Source organism: Myodes glareolus, chromosome 15, assembly GCF_982192425.1.
Source record: "Myodes glareolus chromosome 15, mMyoGla1.1, whole genome shotgun sequence".
In the NCBI taxonomy this organism is placed as follows: domain Eukaryota; kingdom Metazoa; phylum Chordata; class Mammalia; order Rodentia; family Cricetidae; genus Myodes; species Myodes glareolus.
Genome location: NC_142040.1, coordinates 42987338 through 43009782, shown reverse-complemented (window position 1 = coordinate 43009782; position 22445 = coordinate 42987338). Strand labels below are relative to the sequence as shown.

Below are 22445 nucleotides of genomic sequence, written 5' to 3'. Positions count from 1 at the left end.
AAGAACTGGGATGGGAATCTTACTGACTCCTGGGACCACAGGGCCCAGAGGCCAAGGAACACAAGAAAAGGTGCAGAGGATACTTGCTCAAATCAACAGGTGATGTCTGGGGAAATATAGGCAACAAGAAGTCGGAGAGAACGAGAGAAGGTAGGTGCTCTCCATCCACCATTCGGTTCAAGTTCAGGCCATGAGGCTTAGCATCAAGTCCACTTCCTCACCGAGCTGTCTCCCTGGCCCTCCTTTTCTTTTTATTGGCACATTGATTTTTTGGAACTGTGATAATGGTACAAACAGTAAAGGAAATGAAAAGAAAATCACCTACACATAGCCTTGGCATTTGACCTAAAAACTAACAGACTAAACCCCTGAATAGCAGAGACTCTTCACTACAGTCAAAGACATAAATCTTTCCTAGAGGTATCCGAGGTGACTGGATAGACCCTGGAGGGGTTACTCTTTCCATCTGGGTGGCCTTGCAAAAAGTCCTCTGAACTACACATTTTAGCGGCTGCCTATTCAGTCCACCAAAGACGGTCATGTATCCAGTGTTTGCTTATACAAATTATCACAATGAGGAGAGATTATAAAATGAGGCAAATTGCTAAAACTAGAGGCACAGGGGAAGTACATTAGAAGTATAGTCCCTGAGAGCCACAGGCTAATAGCTACCAATAATATTTATAAACTGGTTTTAGCCCAAAGTGCATGCCATGAGAGCAACAGAGAATGCACTTTTGATTGCTTTGTGTTATTCAGGAGTATTTGCACCATTGAAATATGAATTATTACCTTGTTTTAATATTTAAAAGATCCTTATGTGTTCTCCATCTGCCATTGGATATTCTCAGCCTCTGCATTTCTTTTTAGCCTAGCATATACTAACTTGATCTTGGCCGCTCTGGGTGTGCTTTAAGGGTACGTTTTGAAACGTAGGAATAGAGAATTCATGCTTGGGAGAACTGTTATCTTTTCTGCTTGGTCTTTTGCTATGATTAACCTCCAGTCAATTGTCTTCTGGGGCTGCTATGCTGGGGCAGCCCTGCGACTGATGCTGTCGGTCTTGTATCTCCAGAGCAGACATGGCTCCGTTGTTGCTAGAATCTGGCTGGGTGTGACCTTTTATGGAGCTCCATTGCCTCCTGTCAGGCTTTTATAGATCAGATGATTTCTGCACATTTGCGGGCATGACTTTCAGACCAGTGTCTCTGCGAACAACCATATCGGACCTTTGTCTAAGACCTTAGACACCCCAATTCTCGCGCAGATTGTGGGTGTATATGATGGACCTCCTGGTTTTGACCTTCTTTCTGTTCTTCTCACAGCAGAGTTGCCAGCCGCATGAAGCCAGATCAGAGCAGCTAACATAACGCGGCTGCTGGCAGCCCTTCAAGTTGCTTTGCATAACTTGGATGGTAAGTTGTGTTTTCAAAACACCTTTCCCTTTCTGTTGTGGTTTAAACAAGCAGTGCCAAATGTTTGAATTACACTTTGTGCTATAATCCAATCTGCAAGAAGGGCAAGAGCTAATAAAAACTTTGGGAAACTTTGAAGTCATTTTTTTTTTTAAATTACTTTTCACAATTGGTCTTTTTTCTTTCTGAGTCCTGAATCCTTTTGTTAGTCCAATTTAGGTTTAGAAATTATCATAATACTACATATTAAGGCATTTCCAGGATTTCCTGCTTATATTTTCTGTGATGATATAGCATACTAAGAGTGAATCTGCCTTTCATAAAGATTCAAGTGTAATATATTTACATATACAATAAAAAGTTTCAGAATTTTCCTCCAAATAATCCACTTTCTATGAAAGGAATCCTTCAAATTTGTTTTTTAAAGTTTTAAGCATCAAATGAAAATGATTATAAAGTCTGTTTATTCTTCAGCCCCATCTATAATCTGTCCCAGATCTGAGTTTTTCTCTTAAGGACTCCCTGTGCTAGGATGTGCCGGGTCAACAAGGCCCATTCCTTTCTTTGTTCCTCTTGACATGTACCTAATGTGTTTTTCCCCTGCCACAATAATCTTTCTTTCTATTCACAAAACAAAACACTTTTCTCTTCTTAGCCAAAAATCTACTTCCATCCCTTCTTTTAATAGCTGATAACGTCACTGAAACTCAATTCTTCCTACATGGCTATATATAAAAGTATGATTTTTTTTCCATCCACTTCAATTTTCTCTCGTGTTGGATAAGATGCTTGTGTTTCTTCCACACAGAGAACATCATCTAATGCAAAATATTTGCACTACCGAAGCTTAGCCGAAGTCACATAAACAGAGCTTCCGTGGCTTGAGCAACTTGGACAGTTAAAGCACACTTCGGGATGCAAGCACACAGTATTAAGACCGAAACTATTTGAATTATATACTTTTGCATAGACCGTGTGAGGATTCAAAGCCTGTATGTGGTATTACATACAGTGCTTCTCATTATCACCAGCGGTTACTGCAGCACATAACAGTAATAAGTCCCGAGACCGGGCCAGCCCTAGAAGATGAAACCGTGGAGGCCAAGAACATGAACAGCACATTCTAAAATAAGTCCTGATGTTTACGCAAATGCTAGCAGTCCTGTGGAATACTTAGGATAATCACTTACCTGCCAACAGTGTTACAGTTGGAGGTACAGGGTTCTTTGGTGACTATTGTAATCTCTAGGGAAAAACTGAGGATTTTTAACATACAACAAAACTTCAGTTTAACTACACTCAAGAGAGAATGCGCATCATATAATATTTCAAAGTTCTGTTGGTTGTTATCAGTTTGTTTGTATGTTTTGGGTGTGTACCTCTGTGTGTATGTGTGTGTGTGTGTGTGTTGAGACAGGGTTTCTCTGTGTAGCCCTGACTGTTGTGGAACTTGCTCTGTAGACCAGGCTGGCCTTGAACTCAGAGAGCTTTTGAACTCAGTCTGCCTTTGCCTAGCCAATGCCGGAATAAAGGCATGTGCCACAACTGATTTAATGTTCTTATTAGAAGACTGAACTGTCTGAGAGCAGTTATTGAAACAAATTGTAACATATAGAAATCTTCTCATTATCACTATGTTTTAATAATGGGCACAAAGCTAGGCATTATAGAAAGTATATCTACTTGTAATGTTTGCTTTTATTTTATGTCAGTTTCCTATAAAGTATGAAGTGATAAAATCTAGCATTACATTAACTTTATTACTCTAACATTTATATTTGAATAACAATCATGAAATATTATTATATCACAAAAGTTAAACTATAGTTAGTTCTCATGTATCTTTCAGGATTTGTTCACATTTTAGTTATTGATGATGTAATATGACTAAAGAGTTCAAACAGTAAGTAATAACGTACACATTTAATACAGGACTTTGCAATGTGTATTTTTTGTGCATAAATGAGTATAAACCAGAAGAATATCTCCTCATAGCATTGACTCCTAACACCTGGGTTTAGATCAACATGTTTGATTAGACCTGGGTTAATGAAGTTTCAAATATTGTTCTATTTTCTCCATGAATCCTTGAATATAATTTTTTAGTCTGCCAATTAATTTCTTGGAAGGAGAATGTTATGCATATTAGAAAGAGCACTTGGATTTTTTTTTCTCTGTGGGACTATCTTGCAAAGTAAAATGGCACTATCATTAGCATATAATTACTTCATAATTACACTTAAAGGAAATGCTTCATACTTTTGATATCTTTATGTATTAGATTGTGAGATATATACAACCTATAAATAGAGTCAGCTAAAGCTTAAGTAGACAGGTTATCTTTAGTATCTTTTCTAATTAATTTTTTTTCTTTTTCTGGACTGAATTTTATACAATAGCGGTACATCAGATATGTTAAGAGAAAACTGAAAATTGAGAAGAAGGTAATTGGTGCCTTTTGGCTGACGAACTCATAAATCAACAAAGGAACTGGCTCTCTGAATAATCAGACCATGCATCTCCACCCCCACAACATCCAATGCAACCTGGCATCCGAGAATAGGGATGCATACAGTTCTCCTTTCCTAAAGAAAATATTTACCAAGTATATGTGAGAAAGAGGCAACTAATGCTTTGGGACACCAATGTTGGGGTAAGAAATTTAGGATCCAGATATTCGTGAAATTGTTTTGGACTGGGGATCATTTTCAAAAGCTGCTCCCAAGACAAATTGTATCGGTTTTTTTCCGAAAGTGGGAACTCAAGTAAAGCACTGACCCTAGTGACAGGGCAAGGTGAATGTGGCAGTCTGGGAAGCAATTAAAATGCAAGCTCTGCTCATTCATTTACACAAGTGTGTTCGCTTTGGAAAAAGCTGGGTAATGGAGCATGAATGTGTCTGGAGCCAACCTAAGCCTGCTTGTTCAGCCTTCCTAGAGGGTAGCACCTATGAGCTCACGCAGCCAGGGGTTGTGCTTCTGTTTCCACTTTTTTTTTTTTTTCTGTCTCTAGGAGTTTGGAGGGTCTCTCAGTTGACAATCCACAGCTGAGGCAAGGACATCCCCATGCCCTATTAAATGTTTCCCTTCAAATTGTCACTTAAGGCGATTAAATTCGCCTTTGTAAGCCTACCTGGGCCCACAAATCAGCGATCACAGCCATCTGAGCCGGTTCATTCCCTGTGTAGCCATCTCCGGGCCTATAACCGCCTATGTTCCACTCATAGATCCAGGACACACATTTTCTCCTTTACTCTTGTAGGAATTAGCTGAAATCTGAAGTCTGTTTTCTCTCCCACTTTCATCAAGAGGACAATAAGATTGGACAAGTCCTTTTACATAGAACATTTGTGGGTGGGGAGTGGTCCAGGCTTAGGTTGGCAACTTGCAAATTATGTCAAGAGGAGGCCTTGGGGGGCATCAGGGGAGTCATGGTGATGTTGGGGATCCGGTCTTGGTTTAGGGACTTTCTCTTTTCTGCATGGAGATCAGGGTAAGTTACTAGTCACTGTGCCTGTCTTGAACACGGGCTTGTGGGAAGGGAGTCCTTACAAAAGCTGCCCCCAAGACTTTGTAGGCTTAGAAGAATCTGAGGTGAGGAATTCCTGCTTCGTACAAGATGGTATTATGTCGATAGATTGATCCTGGGACTGCGAAGAAGGAAGGGCATGGTTGACCCTTCCCGGAGACAGCTGATAACTTGGTCCATTTGATGAATTGAAGTTTTTTTTGTTTTTTCTAAAGGAGTCGTCTTCTGGAGCCCCTTCCCTTCCCTGTTAATATTTATCAAGTACAGGGGCAGAGCAAATCCTTTTTTTTACGTGAAATCTCAAAGTGATGAATTTTATCAGTGTGAATCTGGAGGTGTCGATGATTCTCAACACACAAGCGCTGTTTCAACCTCTCGTTTACTTCCACGGAGGCGCAGCACGCGGCGAACTTAAAAACTCTCCCTACAATCTTATTTTTCCTGATTATGCTCTTACTAGAATTTGAAGATCTTTTTACTGTCCGAAAACCCCTTCAGGCGCCCAGAATCTGCTGGTAAGTGCACCAAAGATTCCCACCCCTTTAGAAAGCAGCCCAATTCACGAACCTCAACCCTGCCACCCGCCTCAACACGCTTTAGCCGACAGCTTAATTCATTGGACATAGCAGTAACTCTTGATATCACCTCGACAGCCCACCCGAAAACTCCAGCCCTAGGAGACCATATTGCCAGAACTGAATCAGACTTCAGGGAGAGTTGCCTTGCTGCCGGTGGATTTCCAGCTTGCCAACTCCCTCAGGGGGCCCAGGCAGGTAATTGACGACTCCTCCTCCGCCTCTGGGACCTCTGAGGTATCCCCTCCCCCGCTTCTCACAGTAAACCTCCTGGGGGTAAGGTAAAACCACGCGGAGACTCAAAATTCAGAGCTGCGGCTCAGACAGACTGCGGACCGGGAAAAGTGTCCCAGCTTTCTGCAAAGGACCATCAGCTGGGTTTGAGGAACATCGTCAACTAGATGTGGCTACCTTGCTCCAGGGTTCTCTGAAAACTGGGGCTGCAAGGTGGGTGCGATCTGAAAGCTTTGTGTGCAGATCTGGTAGATTGCAGCCCAACCACAGAGCCCAGGAAACCCCTTTGCCGAGTAGGCTCCCTCTACACCCATTAGCCTACATAGGAAACACTTAGTGAAAGTTTTGTCAAAGGTAGGGTTCTGGGCTGACTTGGGCCAAACCTCTTAGTATACTGATCTCTAGTTCCAAACTAGGGTTCCTGGCAGAACTCAGTTAAACTTTGTCTTGATCATTCAGTAGTTAGGAAGGGGAGGGAAAGGGAGAGGAGGATTTCATTTGAATAGGGTTGTTCCCCCGATTTTGAGAAAACAGTGAATACTTCCAGAGACCTGATTTGCAAAAGGAGGTGGCAAATCTCTATCCTCACTTGACCCAGCTCTTCACAGCAAGCAGCTTCGGATGCAAAGGTTCAGGAGTGACCTGAGGTTTGCGGCTTCCCCGATGCCGGGAATGTGCAATTCTATCTCGGCTGAGAACCGAGCAACCGACCGCACATAATCGCTGCCTTTGGAGCTGGCGTCTGCCGGCAAAGAACCCCGAGCAAGGAACGCTAAAGACAGAAACAATCACCTGAACTCTGAAATGCAGGCTAGGAGCCTCTGCCTGGAGACGAAGTTTCTGGCTAATTCACCCGGATTGTTTTAACAGGTTAATAAAGTAATTGGCACTCAACACAACTACATTCTCAGTAGGAGTCCTAGGCGATAAGATGGGAACCACAGTGAAGGTTTGCTGCTGTTAACAGCAGCCTTTATTGTCATTGCTTTTTCTTCTTAGCAAAAGAATAAAAACGGAGGGATAAAGGGTAATCATTTCCGACCCATGATCTGTGGAGAGCAGTCTCTCTCTCTCTCTCTCTCTCTCTCTCTCTCTCTCTCTCTCTCTCTCTCTCCCCTCCTGTGAAATCAGAGAAGTCTCTCCCCAGATCCCCCAATAAGCCACAGGCAACTGGAAGAGAAATAAATTTGCTTTAAACATCCATATCCTGCTCCCCATGGAGCATAAGTGTTAATCGTGACTCCTTTTAAGAGCACATTGTTTTGTCTGATCTTTGGACACTATTGAAGATACCAATGCTTCATATAACTTCATTCTACATGATTACAGACTACTCAGAAAAAAGTAAAAAGAAATGGGGTACATACACATGCATTCTATGTCTTTTTCAGTGCTGAATAAATAAACTTGTCCATGTTCCATTCTGACCCCTAAATTATGTATTTCTGAAGCTATGTATTTCCTTTGGTTATATTTTTACATCTCTATATATTTACTCATTAAATTGAGTAATGGCAGTCTACTTGTTCTGCTAGTTCAAACCAAATTCCAGTTCCTGGGAATAAATAAGTGAACATATTCATGGCTTAAGGAAAATGGATCAAAGCCCTCTACCACCCTCCCACCCTTCGCCCCATAAATAAGTTCTAAAGATGATTTTTTTTTTACTTTCTAGTTGTAATTAGAGCATATGTAGATTTTTGGGAAATTGTGTGATTTCATAATGTTCAGGAATCCGTGACTGGCCTTAAATATGAGGAATGTTTCCGTTTTAGCTAATGCAGCCAAAGGAACCATCTTAAGTGAACCCACAAGGGAGCTTGGGTGTAACAACCACACTCCAGGAAGTGTGTTGCAGGGCATGTGGGCAGATAACACAGACTCAAGAGGAACTTATTAAATCTTAGCATCTCTATTGTAGGAAGGCACTGGAATCTTCTATGGGCGTAGGGAGGCTGAAGATATCATTTCTGTACTTCACTATTTTCAAAACGCAGGAGCGCCTACTACAGAGTCACACCCCTGCTGTTCTGAAGGGTACATATTTGACCTGCAAACTTACAGAGGTCAAAAGGAGTCGAATTTTGACAGGAGAATGTCCAACCCCCCATTGAACACAAGAGGTCGCTCCTGCAATCAAGTGCTCAGGAAAACTATTGCTAATCACTTTTATGTAATCAGTTTTATGTATTCTATAAGAACACTGGCAACTTTGAAGGTACACTTGATGTGTTAAATAGACATACGGGGATCAAGTAGAGAGAGGGGAAAATTTGTGGTCAAATGAGAACCTCAAGGAAAAGCGAAACAATGTCGTCTGCTGCAGGAATTTAGGTTTTTATGCAAATTGTATAATCTCTGACACACAGATCTACAGTGCACACTCACCATGGGACCTTATTATTACTGAGTTCCATCAAGTTTCTCCCTTTGAGGGGAGTATCTTCTGCCTGGATCCTGTCTTTGGCCAGTCTAAGAACTAAGAAAATAATGGTTTTGCAATAACGTCCTGAGTTAAGAAAAAGAAAACTCCCGCTGTCCTCGACACTGGTAAATCTGCTCACACTGAACTTTCCTCCCGATGTATGTGGTAGATTTTCTACTTAAAGTTGCTATCACCAAGGACTCTTTGTAATAATGTATGGGTTGGGGGAAATTAAAACACCACTATTTGTGTATGTGAACGCCGCCTATGTGTGTTTGAAAGGATGGATAGTGAGGGTCCTTTGTGGTGGATGCTGCTGCTTCTCTTCGGTGCCAAGTTATAAACGTAGGATGGGGAAATAGAATTAGCTCGGATCCCCTATTTGCCTTCCGGTGCCTTCGGTACTATTTGTTGTTGTTTTTAAACTAGGGTCAGCTTGGTTGTATGGAAGGGTAGCATGCCCTTGTACTCGGAGAACTTGCTTCGTGTGGCAGTGATCGACACTGACTCTGCAAAAGCAGCTTGACAAAAGACTCTAAGCATAGGGTACCGGCGATCAGAAACGGGAGTTAAGGAAACAAATGCAAATGGTAAACTTAACCTATGTCGACACAACTTTCCATCCTGCTCACACACTTCGAAGTAATTTATAAAAATAAGAGTATATAAATAAATAACAGAAGGGAAACGATTGTTTCTGCCCTCTCCTGAAAGAAAACAATGCAAAGCAAGACAAAACTGGAGTTCTTAGGAAAGCTCCCACAGGATCAGGCTGAAAATGCATTCATGCTTCTTAGCCGCTTTTTCTCCATGAGTGTGTACTCTGAAAACTCACAAGCCTTCTAACTCAGTCGCTGAGGCCTAGGTAGGGTTCACAGGTTTTATCAAGGGTTAGATCTGGTGAAAGATACAAGAGAGGTTTCCCAACCCCCTGGGTCTTCTCGGGGGCAACAAGACACCAAATGAAGCCTTCTTCTGTTTGTGTTTGTAGTCCCCCCTCCCCCTTTGATAAAACCGTTTCTCTAGATAAGAAATGACTGGTGGAGAAGCTCTGGGAGAAGTGGGGCGAGTCTGTGAGGCCCCTCACAACTGCCTTTGAAAGGCTGTAAGCGATTTGAGGAATCACAAAATACATTATTGGCGAAAGTTACCGGTGCGATGCAGTCAGTGTCTGTCTCTTCCAGATGGCTTCCCCCAGAGGAAACAAATTAGAAAGCTAACCTCAGTTAAGGGGAATAGGCGAGTCACTCTTCTTTTGCAACAGACCCACTCTGCTCAGGCCTTCAGACTCACAGGTTTTAAAAAAAAAAAATTCTAGAGAGTCGTGTAAAGTTGCGCTTATAATTCCCAAAAAGTCAAAGAGCAGGGTGCACCTTTGCTTTTAAAAAGAGTGGACAAGAGACCCATAGAAAGAACCGGAGAGCGTTGTAAACTTTCGGGGACTGCGCTCTGACTGTAGGTTAGTACACTCTTTCATGCTAGAGTTAAGCTGAATAGCAGACCTCACGGGTCGGGAGGAAAGGGGCTGACCGCGGAGATAACTTCGTTTTACCTTTGCGTTTCCAGTCTGATCGTCCGCTAGGGCGAGAAGTGCCCCTTTCCTCCCACCCCAAGTCTTTGGAGAGCCGAGATTGGGAAGTGACGGGGTCAACAGGGTTGCAGTGAAAAACAAAAACAAAACCACAAAAACCATTTCCTCTGGATTTAATCGTCCCCGTCCCGTACCGGGTTGGTCCCTTAGCGCTCCACGGGCTGCCAGCTCCAGGAGACGCACCCTTCCAGGAGGCAGCGAAGCCGGCGGAGCCTAGGGCTGTGCGCGCCAGCGTGGGAGCCAAGGGTGGACAGCTGCCGGTTCCAAGTCCCCACCCCCCTTTCCTAGCGCCCGGGAGGGACCAGGTTCACAGGAAGGACCTACCCACCAGCCACTCGCCACCGGCGGCCGAAAAGGGAGACCCGCACACAGCGCTGCCAGCGGATCGCGGGGACCCGGGGAGCGCGGGGCGCAGGAGTAGCGCGACCGGACGCGGCGCAGCCGGGAAGGCGCAGGGAAGGGGCTGAGGACAAGGAGGCGGCGGACGGGAACGGGGCCACCGGGAACCCGGGGAGTGTTGTGGCCTCGGGAGGCCTAATCCTCTCCCGCGGGCTCGCCGAGCAGGCAGTGGCGCGCGGCGACGCCGGGACTGAAATATGATAATCAGAACAGCTGCGCCGCTCGCCCGGCAGCCAATGGGCGAGGCGCTCGCCTGACGTCCCCGCGCACTGCGTCAGACCAATGGCGAAGGAGCTGAGTTGGAGCTGAGAAGTTTGAGTAAGAGATAAGGAAGAGAGGTGCCCCGAGCCGCTCGAGTCCGCCGCCGCCGCAGCGCCTCCGCTCTGCCGACTCCGCCGCCTTAGATCGGACTCCCGGATCGGCGAGGGCGCGGCGCAGCCGACCAGCGGCTCCCTCAGCCTTGGCAACCCCGGGGTCCACTGTTTCCCACCTAGCCACAACACCAGCATCCTCTCTGTGGGCTGTTCACCAACTGTCCAACCACCATTTCACTGTGGACATTACTCCCTCTTACAGATATGGGAGACATGGGCGATCCACCAAAAAGTAAGAGTTTGTTTTACCTTGCGGGGGGCTCGATGTGCTGTGCTGTTGTGGTAAGGGGTTCTCTCTCGGGCAATGGTGCCAGGGCTCTTTGGGTTTCTAGTTACTACCTGGAGAAGAAAAACGGTGGTTCCTTTTTGTTGTTGCTGTTATTGTTTTCTTTTCTGTGTTTTTATTTATTTATTTTTTTATGTTTCCCTTGTCGTCACGCTTGCATGTTTGATGATCTTCATTTCGATCTTCGGGAAACTGAGCATACCTTGTGTTTGAATCTGCCTGTGAGCACTCCCAAACTCTAGCCGCCTGGTACTTAGCGGTGATTTCCTTCTCCGGAATCCGGGGCTCTTGGAGAAGGTTATTATGTAGCAAAGGTCTGCCTGCACAAACCACACCGGCAGATATGTATTAACATTAGACTTGCAAAAGAGAGCGAGTGACAACTGTATTGATGTCTACTCTTCTAACAATATATCCATCCCTTGTGCTATTGAAGAACGTGCTTCACGGAAAATATAGACATCCCAGCGTTGGTTTAACGCTTCTAGTCAAAACCTTTTCTTTGACTTGACTTATCCATAATCTTCCCTAATGATTATAGCAAAGAGGGAGGAGGGGAGAAAACACAAAATGAGCGGGTTTGATTGCGTGCTAGGCTTACAAATGTAGACTATTCAAATCTGCATTTTACATATATTCCACCTCCCTTTTTAAAAAAGCGAGTCAAGGTTTTGATGGCACGTTCCAATTACCACCCCTAAGTGCAATACTCTTTAAGAAAAAAAAAAGAGGAAGAAAAAATTCTTCCAGAGTACACCCTATAAGAGAACGACACTAAAAGTGTGTTTATCTCTGTAGGAAGTAAACGGTTAGTCAATCATGTATTTATTTTCATTTCAGAAAAACGTCTGATTTCCCTATGTGTTGGTTGCGGCAATCAAATTCACGATCAGTATATTCTGAGGGTTTCTCCGGATTTGGAATGGCATGCAGCGTGCTTGAAATGTGCGGAGTGTAATCAGTATTTGGACGAGAGCTGTACGTGCTTTGTTAGGGATGGAAAAACCTACTGTAAAAGAGATTATATCAGGTATGCCATTTTCACATTGTTATTTTCTGAGATTTCCTTGCTCTCCTTGTTTACTATTTGATGTGGCTTTGTCTTCTCGGGGTGTTTGCTTTAGAGGGTCCAGTGTGCAAAAGTGTTTCAAAAATTAAACTGTGGTTCATTTCTCTGGGGGTGAGGAGGTGTCACGGTAGCTTTCATAAATTTTGTTGTGAATGTTTGTTAACGACCCCTGGCATTTTTTGATGCGGAAATTATTTCCCTGTTCCATACGTCTCTTCTAAGAACACCAACAAAATTAAGGCAAATAAGTTTAGCTCTTTAAACTTTTAAAAAAAATCTATTTCCACTAGGTAGTTTAGCATCTGATTTATTATTCTCCTGTTTTACCGCTGACTTAAAAATTCTTTGGAAGTGCCCATCAAATAGACAAAAGTCTCAGCAAAGGATTTTTGCAAAACAAACACAACCATTGCGCCCTTTACATTTTGGATGAGTCCCCCTTGGTAGAAAATTTTAAAACCAACCAAAATATTTCTTACAAAAGGGGGGGGGGAGGACCGGAAATTTAATCTTTTTAAATATTAACCCTTTGGTGATATCTAACTGTCTTTTCTTTCTTATCTTATCTGGACTGATGAATTAGACAGAGCAGATCAAATTGCCCATCATCTGTCTGTGAACAATTGGTATATTTAGGTAATTGAACAGCTTCCTTTCTCACATTAAACTCCAGTAACTGATAAAATGAGGGAATCACCCCACGGGACAAGACCAAACCCACAGAAGAACTGAGCTTGCTTTTCTTGTACGGTTTTGCTGATTTCAAGTTTTCTCTGACCCGTGTATGTGCTAAAAACATCACTTTTTACCTGCAAAAGGTAGTAGAATTTCTGCAGGGAAATGCTTTAGTCCTACTACAAAGCAAGATACTCCTAGGTTAGTGATCGCAGAAATAGAGCCGATTTTAAATTCGCAATGCAGGCGAGTGCCCTTTCTAGGCATTAGAAGGCTTTGGAGCCTGAGAACTTTCATTAAAGTTTAGTTATGATTTAAAACTTGGTCACCAGTTTTTCTTCTGCTCCCACAATGCCCAGCTGTTTTCTCTTTTAAATCTCGGAGTGGAGGGTATACGCTTGAAAGATGAAACTAAATACTAAACAATGTCTGCCCGAGGGAGGGTTTTGTTTGTTTGTTCCTTTTGTTTTGTTTTAATGCTCTGAGGGGAGTGGGAGGAAGTGGGATACAGGAAAGGGGAGGGATTTTGTAAAAGGTTTGGGCACAAGTAAAGCCAGTCTTCATCCTATGAAATGGATGATCTTGCAATGGAGAGGCAGAAGGGGAAAGGAAAACATTGAAATCTGCATTGTAACACTGACGAATAAGCCATCTTCATTGTTTATTTGGCTGAAGTGTACATTGGGAACTCTGGAAAGGAAGCGCCTACTCCAAGCCTCCAGAAGCATCCTTACTCCTCAGCAGCTGCTGTTCTCCCAGTTGTACACCAGCCTGTCTAATTCTGGATCTGTCTATTTGCAGCAGAGCGAACTCATTGGCAATTCTATTGCTTTTACTTTTCTGCAATTCTCTCTCTCTCTCTCTCTCTCTCTCTCTCTCTCTCTCTCTCTCTCTGTGTGTGTGTGTATGTGTGTGTGAGTGTGTGTGTTTCCATCAGAGAACACTCATGTGTACCCCTCTTGAAGGTTCTATAGTTGTAAAAGCAGGACAGAGTGACCATTTTGATTTTAAGCTCTCCCCTTGGGTGAGCAATATGCTCCCCTTCTTTGTGTGGATACTGTCCTATCTTTCCTCTTTCTGTGTAGGAATAGCTGATAGGTGTAGATGGAACCAGGCAATACAACAGTAGAGGGAACCTATAAGAACTGCCTGGCGGTAAAGAAAGGTTAGCAAGGAGGAAGATCTTAGAAGTGAGGTGTTGTGTGTGTGTGTGTGTGTGTGTGTGTGTGTGTTGTTTTGGTTTTTGTTTGTTTTGTTTTCCATTTGTCATGCTCACGTTGGCTCTCAGGCAAACTGAAATAGAGGTAGATGCTTCAGGAACCTAAGAAAAACTGAGGGAGGGAACAGAAGATGGTTTTTTAAATAAAAGAGGACGAATAGAGAGGGAACATTCCATTAACATGTGGCCTGTGGAAATTCTTCAGTTGGATACATACTGAAAGGCCTTTGGTATTGGGAATCTGGAAACCCTCTAAGGCTTCATTTTGTTATTCTGTTTTGTAATTGCGTGTCCATAGTTGGAGTAGAGGGTGACAGTCCCCAGTCCAACCTTTTTGTTGTCGTTGCAATTTCAGAAATGTTTTTAGTAGTAGAAATTGAGGGGTAGAGAATGGAAAGCAATGAGGTTACTGGTAACCAATGTCCCCTGAATTCCTCCCAGCTAGAATGTGCAAGAATAACCCTGGGGCTGGTAACCAGAGTCTTCCTCCAGGTTTAGAACCCCTCAATAAAATTTCCCTGGGCTGGGTGTCTGAATTAAGAGGTACCAACTGAGACAGACACGGAGGTTACTCTTAAAGGTTCCTCTTGTCAATGTGTGTATGGGGTGGGGGATTGGGGATGAAAGAGACCGAGGAAAAGGGAGGAAGAGAGGGAGGGAGACAAGGAGAGGTGAAGAGAGAAGATTGTTTCTATACTCTGTTCAACTTTACTACCACTGATTCCCCCCCCCCCACGTCCCCCGGGGGCAGGTCAAGGTTTATGGCCTGGGTCGCTGGCCATCTTGGGCCAGAGCATGCCTGAAGTCACCCTCTTTTCTTGTGGTTTTCTTCCCACGCCGGGGGACCGTTTCATGCAGGTTGTACGGGATCAAATGCGCCAAATGCAGCATAGGCTTCAGCAAAAACGACTTCGTGATGCGCGCCCGCTCCAAGGTGTACCACATCGAGTGTTTCCGCTGTGTAGCCTGCAGCCGACAGCTCATCCCGGGAGACGAATTTGCGCTGCGGGAGGATGGGCTTTTCTGCCGCGCGGACCACGACGTGGTGGAGAGGGCCAGCCTGGGAGCTGGAGACCCTCTCAGCCCCTTGCATCCAGCGCGGCCGCTGCAAATGGCAGGTACTTCTCAACTCAGAGGGAAGCCGGGGAAAGGCAAGTGGGGGCTAAGCCGAAACGCTGCCTTCTAGCAACCTGGGGGCCACAGGGTGATTGTGAATGTGACCTGCAATAAACAGCACGTGCTCATCGCCGCCTTTCTAGCAAGTTTCCCTACACTCACCGTCTACCTTGAATGGACAAGCGCACATCTACATGTCTGGCTATATTTGGGTACACAGCATAGCCCACTTGTGCACACATGTATACACAAGCCCAAACAATACCGTCAGCTTTACTTTGGCCTCCAACCCATGGCTTACTGAAAATGGGCTTCAGCTCTCTGCCAGGTTTTCTCCTCGCTGCTGCCTAATTAAAGGGGTGGAGTCCTGGGTCTCCAGGAGTTTCCTCCCTAGCCCGGTGAAGGTAGCTTCAGCAGCCCCAAGGCATTTAGCTTCCCGCATATATATATATTTGTGAGATTTACTCTCCAATCCAAAAGGTTTTTTAAATTTTATTTTTATGTTTTGGTCAGAAAACAGGTCCCTAAAAGATACAGTGTCGGCAACAGCAGCACCGCACAGGGCTGTAATTTAAAACTGTCAACAGCCTAATCTGCAGTAATTGCCTTTTAAAAGGAGCCTGCCTCTTTAAGCCATTCATTCTATGTGATTTGGTGAGAATTTCGTCTCCAAGCCTGTAGCTGTAGCTCTGAATTGACCCCATAGGTGTTTGGCCTGATCCCAGGGGGTCGTGCAAGGTGTGGGTTTGTACCATCCAGATCAGAGAACCAGTAGCCCATAAAGGAAAGTGGAAACATAAAGGCTGGCTAGAACCGAGGCGGTGAGACAGCAGGACATTGTTTCCTACCTGCCTTCCAGCCAGAGGCAGAGCTCTATACCTCCCTCCCATTTAGTATTAAGTCATCAGTTCCTACTAAATGCTGGAGGTGAGGAAAATGACAGCGTTCTTCCAACCCCCCCCCACTCCTGCTCACCCCTTTCTAGCTGCTCTGAGAAGTCTGTTCTGGGGGGGGGGGGTTCTAACTGGCAGGCATGGGGCAAAGCCAAGGATGAGAAACGCAGAAGAGGCCGAAGTCCTGGGAGAGAAGGGAAGGATATTCCCCAGCAGCCGTTTGTCTCAAGCTCAGACAGTTCAACAGAGTTTCAGTTTTCATTTGCTTGGGGTCAGCTGGTCTCAGGAACATCCCACGCTGATTTAATACTAAGAAAGACTGGGGCCCTTTCGGATAGCCGAAATACAGCAATTTATTTTAGCTTCTAAAAGAGGACTGTCCCGTAGAATTGAAGTTCAAGGCTTTCTGGAAAAATTCTCTGACTTTCAATCGCAGACACTCAGCCCTGTGGTGTCTCTGGTTGTCACTGGGGGTGTTCTGCGTTTTATTTTCAGGTACCCTTTGTGGTTTTTACCCGGAAGGGGAAGTCTGGAGGTGGGGGTTTTAGGATAATCTGTGCTTTTCTGGTTTTGAGGAAAAGGGAGGAAGAAGGGAAAATACTGGTTAAAAAATAATGCCTCTGATGCAGTTGGAGACACCACCGGCTTCCTTTGGCTAATTCCGTAGGGACCCAAGTATGGGCAGGGGTCGCATCTTTCCCCTCCCCCATTGCGCGGCACTGTCATCAATAGACTAAGGAGCAAGATTTCTTTTCTCTCCTTACCCTCTTTCTGAGCTTCTTGGTGTGCTGAGCTCAGGCTGGGTGGGGAGTGGACCGGGTTGGTGACAGCTGAGAGTGACCTTGCCTACTCACAAGGCTTCTTTGCCCTACCTCCTCCCTCCTTCCCCCCCATCCCAGCCGAGCCTATCTCAGCTAGGCAGCCAGCTCTGCGGCCTCACGTCCACAAGCAGCCTGAGAAGACCACCCGCGTGCGGACTGTGCTCAATGAGAAGCAGCTGCACACCTTGCGGACCTGTTATGCCGCCAACCCTCGGCCAGATGCACTCATGAAGGAGCAACTAGTGGAGATGACCGGCCTCAGCCCCCGAGTGATCCGAGTCTGGTTTCAAAACAAGAGGTGCAAGGACAAGAAGCGCAGCATCATGATGAAGCAGCTCCAGCAACAGCAGCCCAATGACAAAACTGTGAGTAGCCCCGAGGCCAAGCCAGGGATGGTGATCGGGTTGGCGTGCTCCTGAACTGGTGGACTGGTACCCAGCAGAGCACCGCCAACAAGGAGCCCAGACAAAGGAGAGCCTCCCGCTTCCACCAAAACCCAGGTGTATAGAGCACATTGGCTACTGATGGCTGAAAGCTGGCTTGTTTAAAGCTCCAGAGATCTGATCAGCGCCTCCATCCTTTGCTGGCTCCAAAAGGGGTTCTTGGTATTCACCATCAACTGCACCTAGCATCAAGAAGGCCTCATAGTTCCCTCCCAGTGTAGGTGGCAGTGAGGTCTCAGCTCAGGTTTTGCAAGCATTGAGATCATTAGAGTTGCCAGTATTGTAAAGGACAACACTTTGGGTGCTGATCTAGAACATGATTCAATGGCTTTAACAGCCAGCCCATCATTCTGGCCTCATCCCAACACTTGGAGAAGTCTGCCACTGTTCTTGAGGATGTGAGAGACCTTCAAGGTTCCTGGGCAGATAATCCATCCACTGCTTCAGGTGGAGCCCAAAGCTTCCTCCCAGCCTTTGGCACTATTATTTTGGGCAAAACTCTCCTTTCTCTCCCTACCCTGTGCTTAAGTTAAGCTGAAGGGTTTCTTTCTCCTTCCTTCCTTTTTTACTACCTCGACCCTATTTTTAAATGCCATAAAATCTGCTGTCATTAAACTTGGCAGGCAGGCCAGGACTGAGCAAGGGTGCTCAGTGAGTGCATAATAACACAGAAGCAGCCATTCCCCAAAGCCTTGAGGGATGGGGTAGGGGCTGGTTCCCACTGAAGAGTGGGTGGTTGAAGATAGTTTTCAGCTAGCCCAAACTACTTAGAAAACCAGAGTCAGAAGGCTGATGGAGGCCAGGTTGGACCTCGGCTTTCTACTGTGGGAGGCTGTGGCCTTGTGAAGGCAGACTCGGGAGGGGTTTGGGGCTAAACTGTGAAGGGGAAGGGAAAAGATGAGAGTTGTAGCCGAATTGTTTTACTAAATGCTCAGCCAGTCAAATAATCCAGCACATAGGAGAAGAAAAACAAAACTGAGCTCTAACTAATATCCATAGGTGCAGCAGATTAACTGAGTCAATACAGGGCCACTATATAGATAAGATAATACTTGGGTGTATTTGCTTAGCACATACAAGACAATGGAGGGAGGGAGTGTGCTCATTAACATGTTGCAATGGGGGGGGTTATTCACAGAATATCCAAGGGATGACAGGAACTCCCATGGTGGCTGCTAGTCCGGAGAGACACGATGGTGGCTTACAGGCTAACCCAGTAGAAGTGCAAAGTTACCAGCCACCCTGGAAAGTACTGAGCGACTTCGCCTTGCAGAGTGACATAGATCAGCCGGCTTTTCAGCAACTGGTAAGTGTCAGCTCCCAAACAGAGAAGGCGGAATTCCCAACAGAAAGGAGATTCTGCTTTGACACACTGAAAGATCCACTGGGGGAGGGTGCAGGGTCCCTGTGCCAGTGTTGGGGAGAAAGCAAGAAGGAATGATGGTGAGGAGGAGGGAAGCAAATACAAAGGAAGTACATCTCTTATGAATCTTTGTTTAAAAACAAGACAGCATAATGTAACTACATAGGGCGACTGTCTGCAAATGAGGCTCGTCTTGTGGGATGAACTTCATGGTGCCTAAGTAGCTATGTGTGCAGAGGTGCAAACGGTGGCAGTATCCCACATCTTAGCCGGTTATAAATTACAAGGACTTCAGAGATCACCTTGGCATTTGGATCAGCAATCAGTAAGTGTATTACTTTGTCTGTATCTAGTGAGAGGTTCAAGTAGAATTAATTATACTATGCATTCAGTATAATAATAAGCTAGACCGTTGCTATCCATAAGCAGCAGGCAGTTGTGTGAACACAATTTTCATATGTGTCAATCAAGAGAATGCATATTCAAATAGTTTGATTGATATTTATTGTTGCTGTGCTTCTTTCACAGTATATCTTAATCTAAAGTATAGGACTTCTTAAACATTTTTAAAAATCAACGAGTTTGGTTATGACATAATTATATATAATGTGGCATGTATACCAAAAGGAACATGAGCATTGTCAATCAGAGACAATGTATATTTAATTTGTGGAATCCTGTCTTTGCTGTCAAGTGTTTTACATATTCATCCATAGATGACGGCTAATTAATTTTTGCCTATAAAAGGTTAAGATAAAAAAAGGTTAAGATAAACAAACATGTTAAAAATATATCCTTCTCAATATGGTACAAATACTTAGGGTTTTTTTCTTCCCCTTAGAATATAATCAGCCCCACAGATCCTGTGTTATTAAATATGAAGCTGTATGCTAAAAACACTCCTTTCTTTAGAAACAAGGCTAATGCATCAGTTGAGGATAGTTTTTTTTTTCTTTTTTCTTTTTCTTTTTTCCTCGCCTGTGCCCTGAGGACATTTGCTTTCTTGTGTCAACAGTTATAAGGGTGATTGGCCAGAGGCAAGTGGTTAAAAGGGCTTGGCTCTAGGCTGTGTGTGTAAATGGGCCAGTCTAGTGAGCAGACAAATTTGAGAAGTCCCTTGACCTCTCAAGGGGAAAGTTTAATAGAGTAGAAAAGAAGATAGATTCTGGAAGTAGCGGGGAAATTTCATTTTCAATACAACGAGTTGCTGTCCATATGAAGCACTGTCTGGGCAAATTTTGAATAATTGAAAGACGGTAGAGAGAGCCTTCAAGACAGCCAAGAATTGGTACCTCCTGAAACCCGAGTGTCAGGTGAGAACAGCAGAATGGAATCTGAGGCTCCGGTGGGAGGTATGAGTGGGGGGTGGGGCATTTACAGAGCAGTGGAGTTGTAGAGGACCACGTCTTTATAAACTGATGGTATATACTGTATGGGTCCCCTCATGTAATTGGGGAGGAGGAGACAACGAGACCACACTGTGAGCCTTCTAAAGAGCTAGTCATTGTTCCAGGGAACCTCCGTTGATTCTCCAGCCACACTGAAGAAGAAAGGCTTTGATGTCTAAAGAACTTTCCTGCTCCCAGGGCTACATGTAGCCAGCAGGCTAATTTTATTTTGAGCCTTCGTGGGAGAGTCGTGATGCCACTTTGCAGTGGGAAACACATTTGCTTTTAAATAATTTAATATGACATAATGTTGGGAATTCAGCTGGAGTTCAAAGAGAGATCTCTAGGAAGATGGAGAAAGCGAGAGGATTTCAAGTGCTTCTCCTAGGCCTCCCTTCAGCCTATTAAAGTTCTATTATAGACAAGCATGTCTTTGTTGATGTACCTACCTGTCTATTTACAGGGCCTAGTACATGCATACACAATATCATACTTTTATGTCTCGCTGGACACTCTTGAAGCCTCCTTTATTTACTTCTCAACCTTCCATGCAGGTCAATTTTTCAGAAGGAGGACCAGGCTCTAATTCCACTGGCAGTGAAGTAGCATCGATGTCCTCTCAACTCCCAGATACACCCAACAGCATGGTAGCCAGTCCTATTGAGGCATGAGGAACAGTCATTCAGATGTATTTTTTTCCCTGTTGGAGAAAGTGGGAAATTATGTTGAACTCCGAAATTAAAGTATTTAACGACCCAGTCAATGAAAACTGAATCAAGAAACGAATGCTCCATGAAGTGCACGAAGTCTGTTTTAATGACTAGGTGATATGGTAGCAACACTGTGAAGACAATCATGGGGTTTTACTAGAATTAAAAACAAACAAGACCCCAAGCCCAACATATGCTATTCAATGACCTTAGGAGTACTGAAAAGAATAATAATAAAACAAGACGTTTTTAAAACGTAGAGGATTTATATTCAAGGATCTCAAAAAAAAAAAAAAGCGTTTTCATTTCGCTGCACATCTAGAGGAAAAGCAGAAATAGAGAATTTTCTAGTCCACCCTATTCTGAATGGTGCTGTTTCTATATTGGTCATTGCCTTGCCAAACAGGAGCTCCAGCACAGAGCGGAAGAAGCTGGCCTTAGTGGCTGAAAGGGTCCTTTCAGGAAGGCGGAGCTGCGTTGGTTTGCTATGTTTTTAGTTGACTTTGACAAGGGATTAATTGAAATTCTGGGTCTCTTTAGCTTGCCCTGTAGCTGGTTTCTCTTTTACTTTTGCCTTTTCTCCCATTTCCCCTTTCTTTTTATTTCTCTTTACTTTTTTTTTTGAGATCCATCCTCTATCAAGAAGTCTGAAGCGACTTTAAAGGTTTTTGAATTCATATTTAAAAACCAACTTATAAAGCATTGCAACAAGGTTACCTCTATTTTGCCACAAGCGTCTCGGGATTGTGTTTGACTTGTGTCTGTCCAAGAACTTTTCCCCCAAAGATGTGTATAGTTATTGGTTAAAATGACTGTTTTCGCTCTTTCTGGAAATAAAGAGGAAAAAAAGGAAACTTTTTTTTGTTTGCTCTTGCATTGCAAAAATTATAAAGTAATTTATTATTTATTGTCAGGAGACTTGCCACTTTTCATGTCATTTGACTTTTTTTTTGTTTGCTGAAGTAAAAAAAAAGATAAAGGTTGTACCGTGGTCTTTGAATTATATGTCTTATTTTATGTGTTTTGTCTTTTTTTCTTAAATATTATGTGAAATCAAAGCGCCATATGTAGAATTATATCTTCAGGACTATTTCACTAATAAACGTTTGGCATAGATAAATAAATAAACGCAATGATTCAGGGTCCCTCTTTTATATGTTTATAAGCAAGTCTTTAAGATGTCCGAAATTAAGGATTGCATGTGAGTTGGGTTAAAAATGACACACAGTTCAGTAGCTGTGATATTGTATTGCAAGTAGTTCAGGTCGGGTGTGCAAGTTTCGGTTTCAATAGTTGAATCAAAGTTGGCTGGAAGAAGCCCTTTAGCTCTCAACTGTGATAATGTTACAGCATTTTTGAAAATGAGATGCTGTTCTCTCTTCAGCCTCATTTTTCCCCTCCTCTCTCCCCGCCCTGTCTTTTGCCTTTACCCCTGCATCCATCCCAAAAGAAAGAAGGTTTCTTTGAGAAAGGGTTTTGATTGGATTCACTGTTTTATTTTCTTGGCGTCAAGTGTTTCATACCAAAGTCTCAGCTTAGAGTCATTGAAATTATCGACATTTCAAACATAAATTCTTGCTGAAGAGGCTCCTCTGCCTAGGCAGTGAAGGATGGCCGTTGTAGACTAGTGGTGGCTGACTGAGAAATGCTGCTTTATTTGCGCAGAAGGGAGGAAAGACCAAGAGAAGAAAGGCTCCCTCAGCAGTTCTGAGAATTGTAGGTGTCTGCATTTTCTTACCTCTCTCCCCGCTTCCACTTCCCCACCCCCACCCCCACCCCCTCCGGTCTCGTCTCTAATTTCAAACCCTTGAGAAGGGTGGCTGGTTAGGGAGAAACGCGAAAAGCGTACCGTTTGGGAACCGCCTTTTTTTTTTTTTTTTTTTTTGAGTGACCGACCTGACTCTTCCCTTTGCGGGCTCCC

The 22445-nt window shown here is 44.1% G+C and overlaps 1 protein-coding gene across 1 annotated transcript; it reads left to right on the top strand.

Moving 5' to 3' along the window:
* Positions 1-10510: 10510 nt before the first annotated feature.
* On the top strand, positions 10511-21652 carry Isl1 (ISL LIM homeobox 1). The gene is made up of 6 exons (XM_048442852.3): positions 10511-10773; positions 11668-11857; positions 14649-14908; positions 16699-16985; positions 18202-18369; positions 20369-21652. The coding sequence occupies exons 1-6, from the start codon at positions 10746-10748 to the stop codon at positions 20483-20485; spliced, it is 1050 nt and encodes a 349-aa protein (XP_048298809.1). The 5' UTR covers positions 10511-10745; the 3' UTR covers positions 20486-21652.
* Positions 21653-22445: the final 793 nt, after the last annotated feature.

What these genes read in the sequence shown, in the direction of transcription:
- Isl1 (XM_048442852.3), top strand. Translation starts at nt 10,746, where the DNA reads ATGGGAGACATGGGCGATCCACCAAAAA. An exon ending in AGCAGCCCAATGACAAAACT is followed by an intron (nt 16,986 to 18,201) that starts GTGAGTAGCCCC and finishes GGTTATTCACAG; the next exon opens with AATATCCAAGGGATGACAGG. An exon ending in AGCCGGCTTTTCAGCAACTG is followed by an intron (nt 18,370 to 20,368) that starts GTAAGTGTCAGC and finishes CCTTCCATGCAG; the next exon opens with GTCAATTTTTCAGAAGGAGG.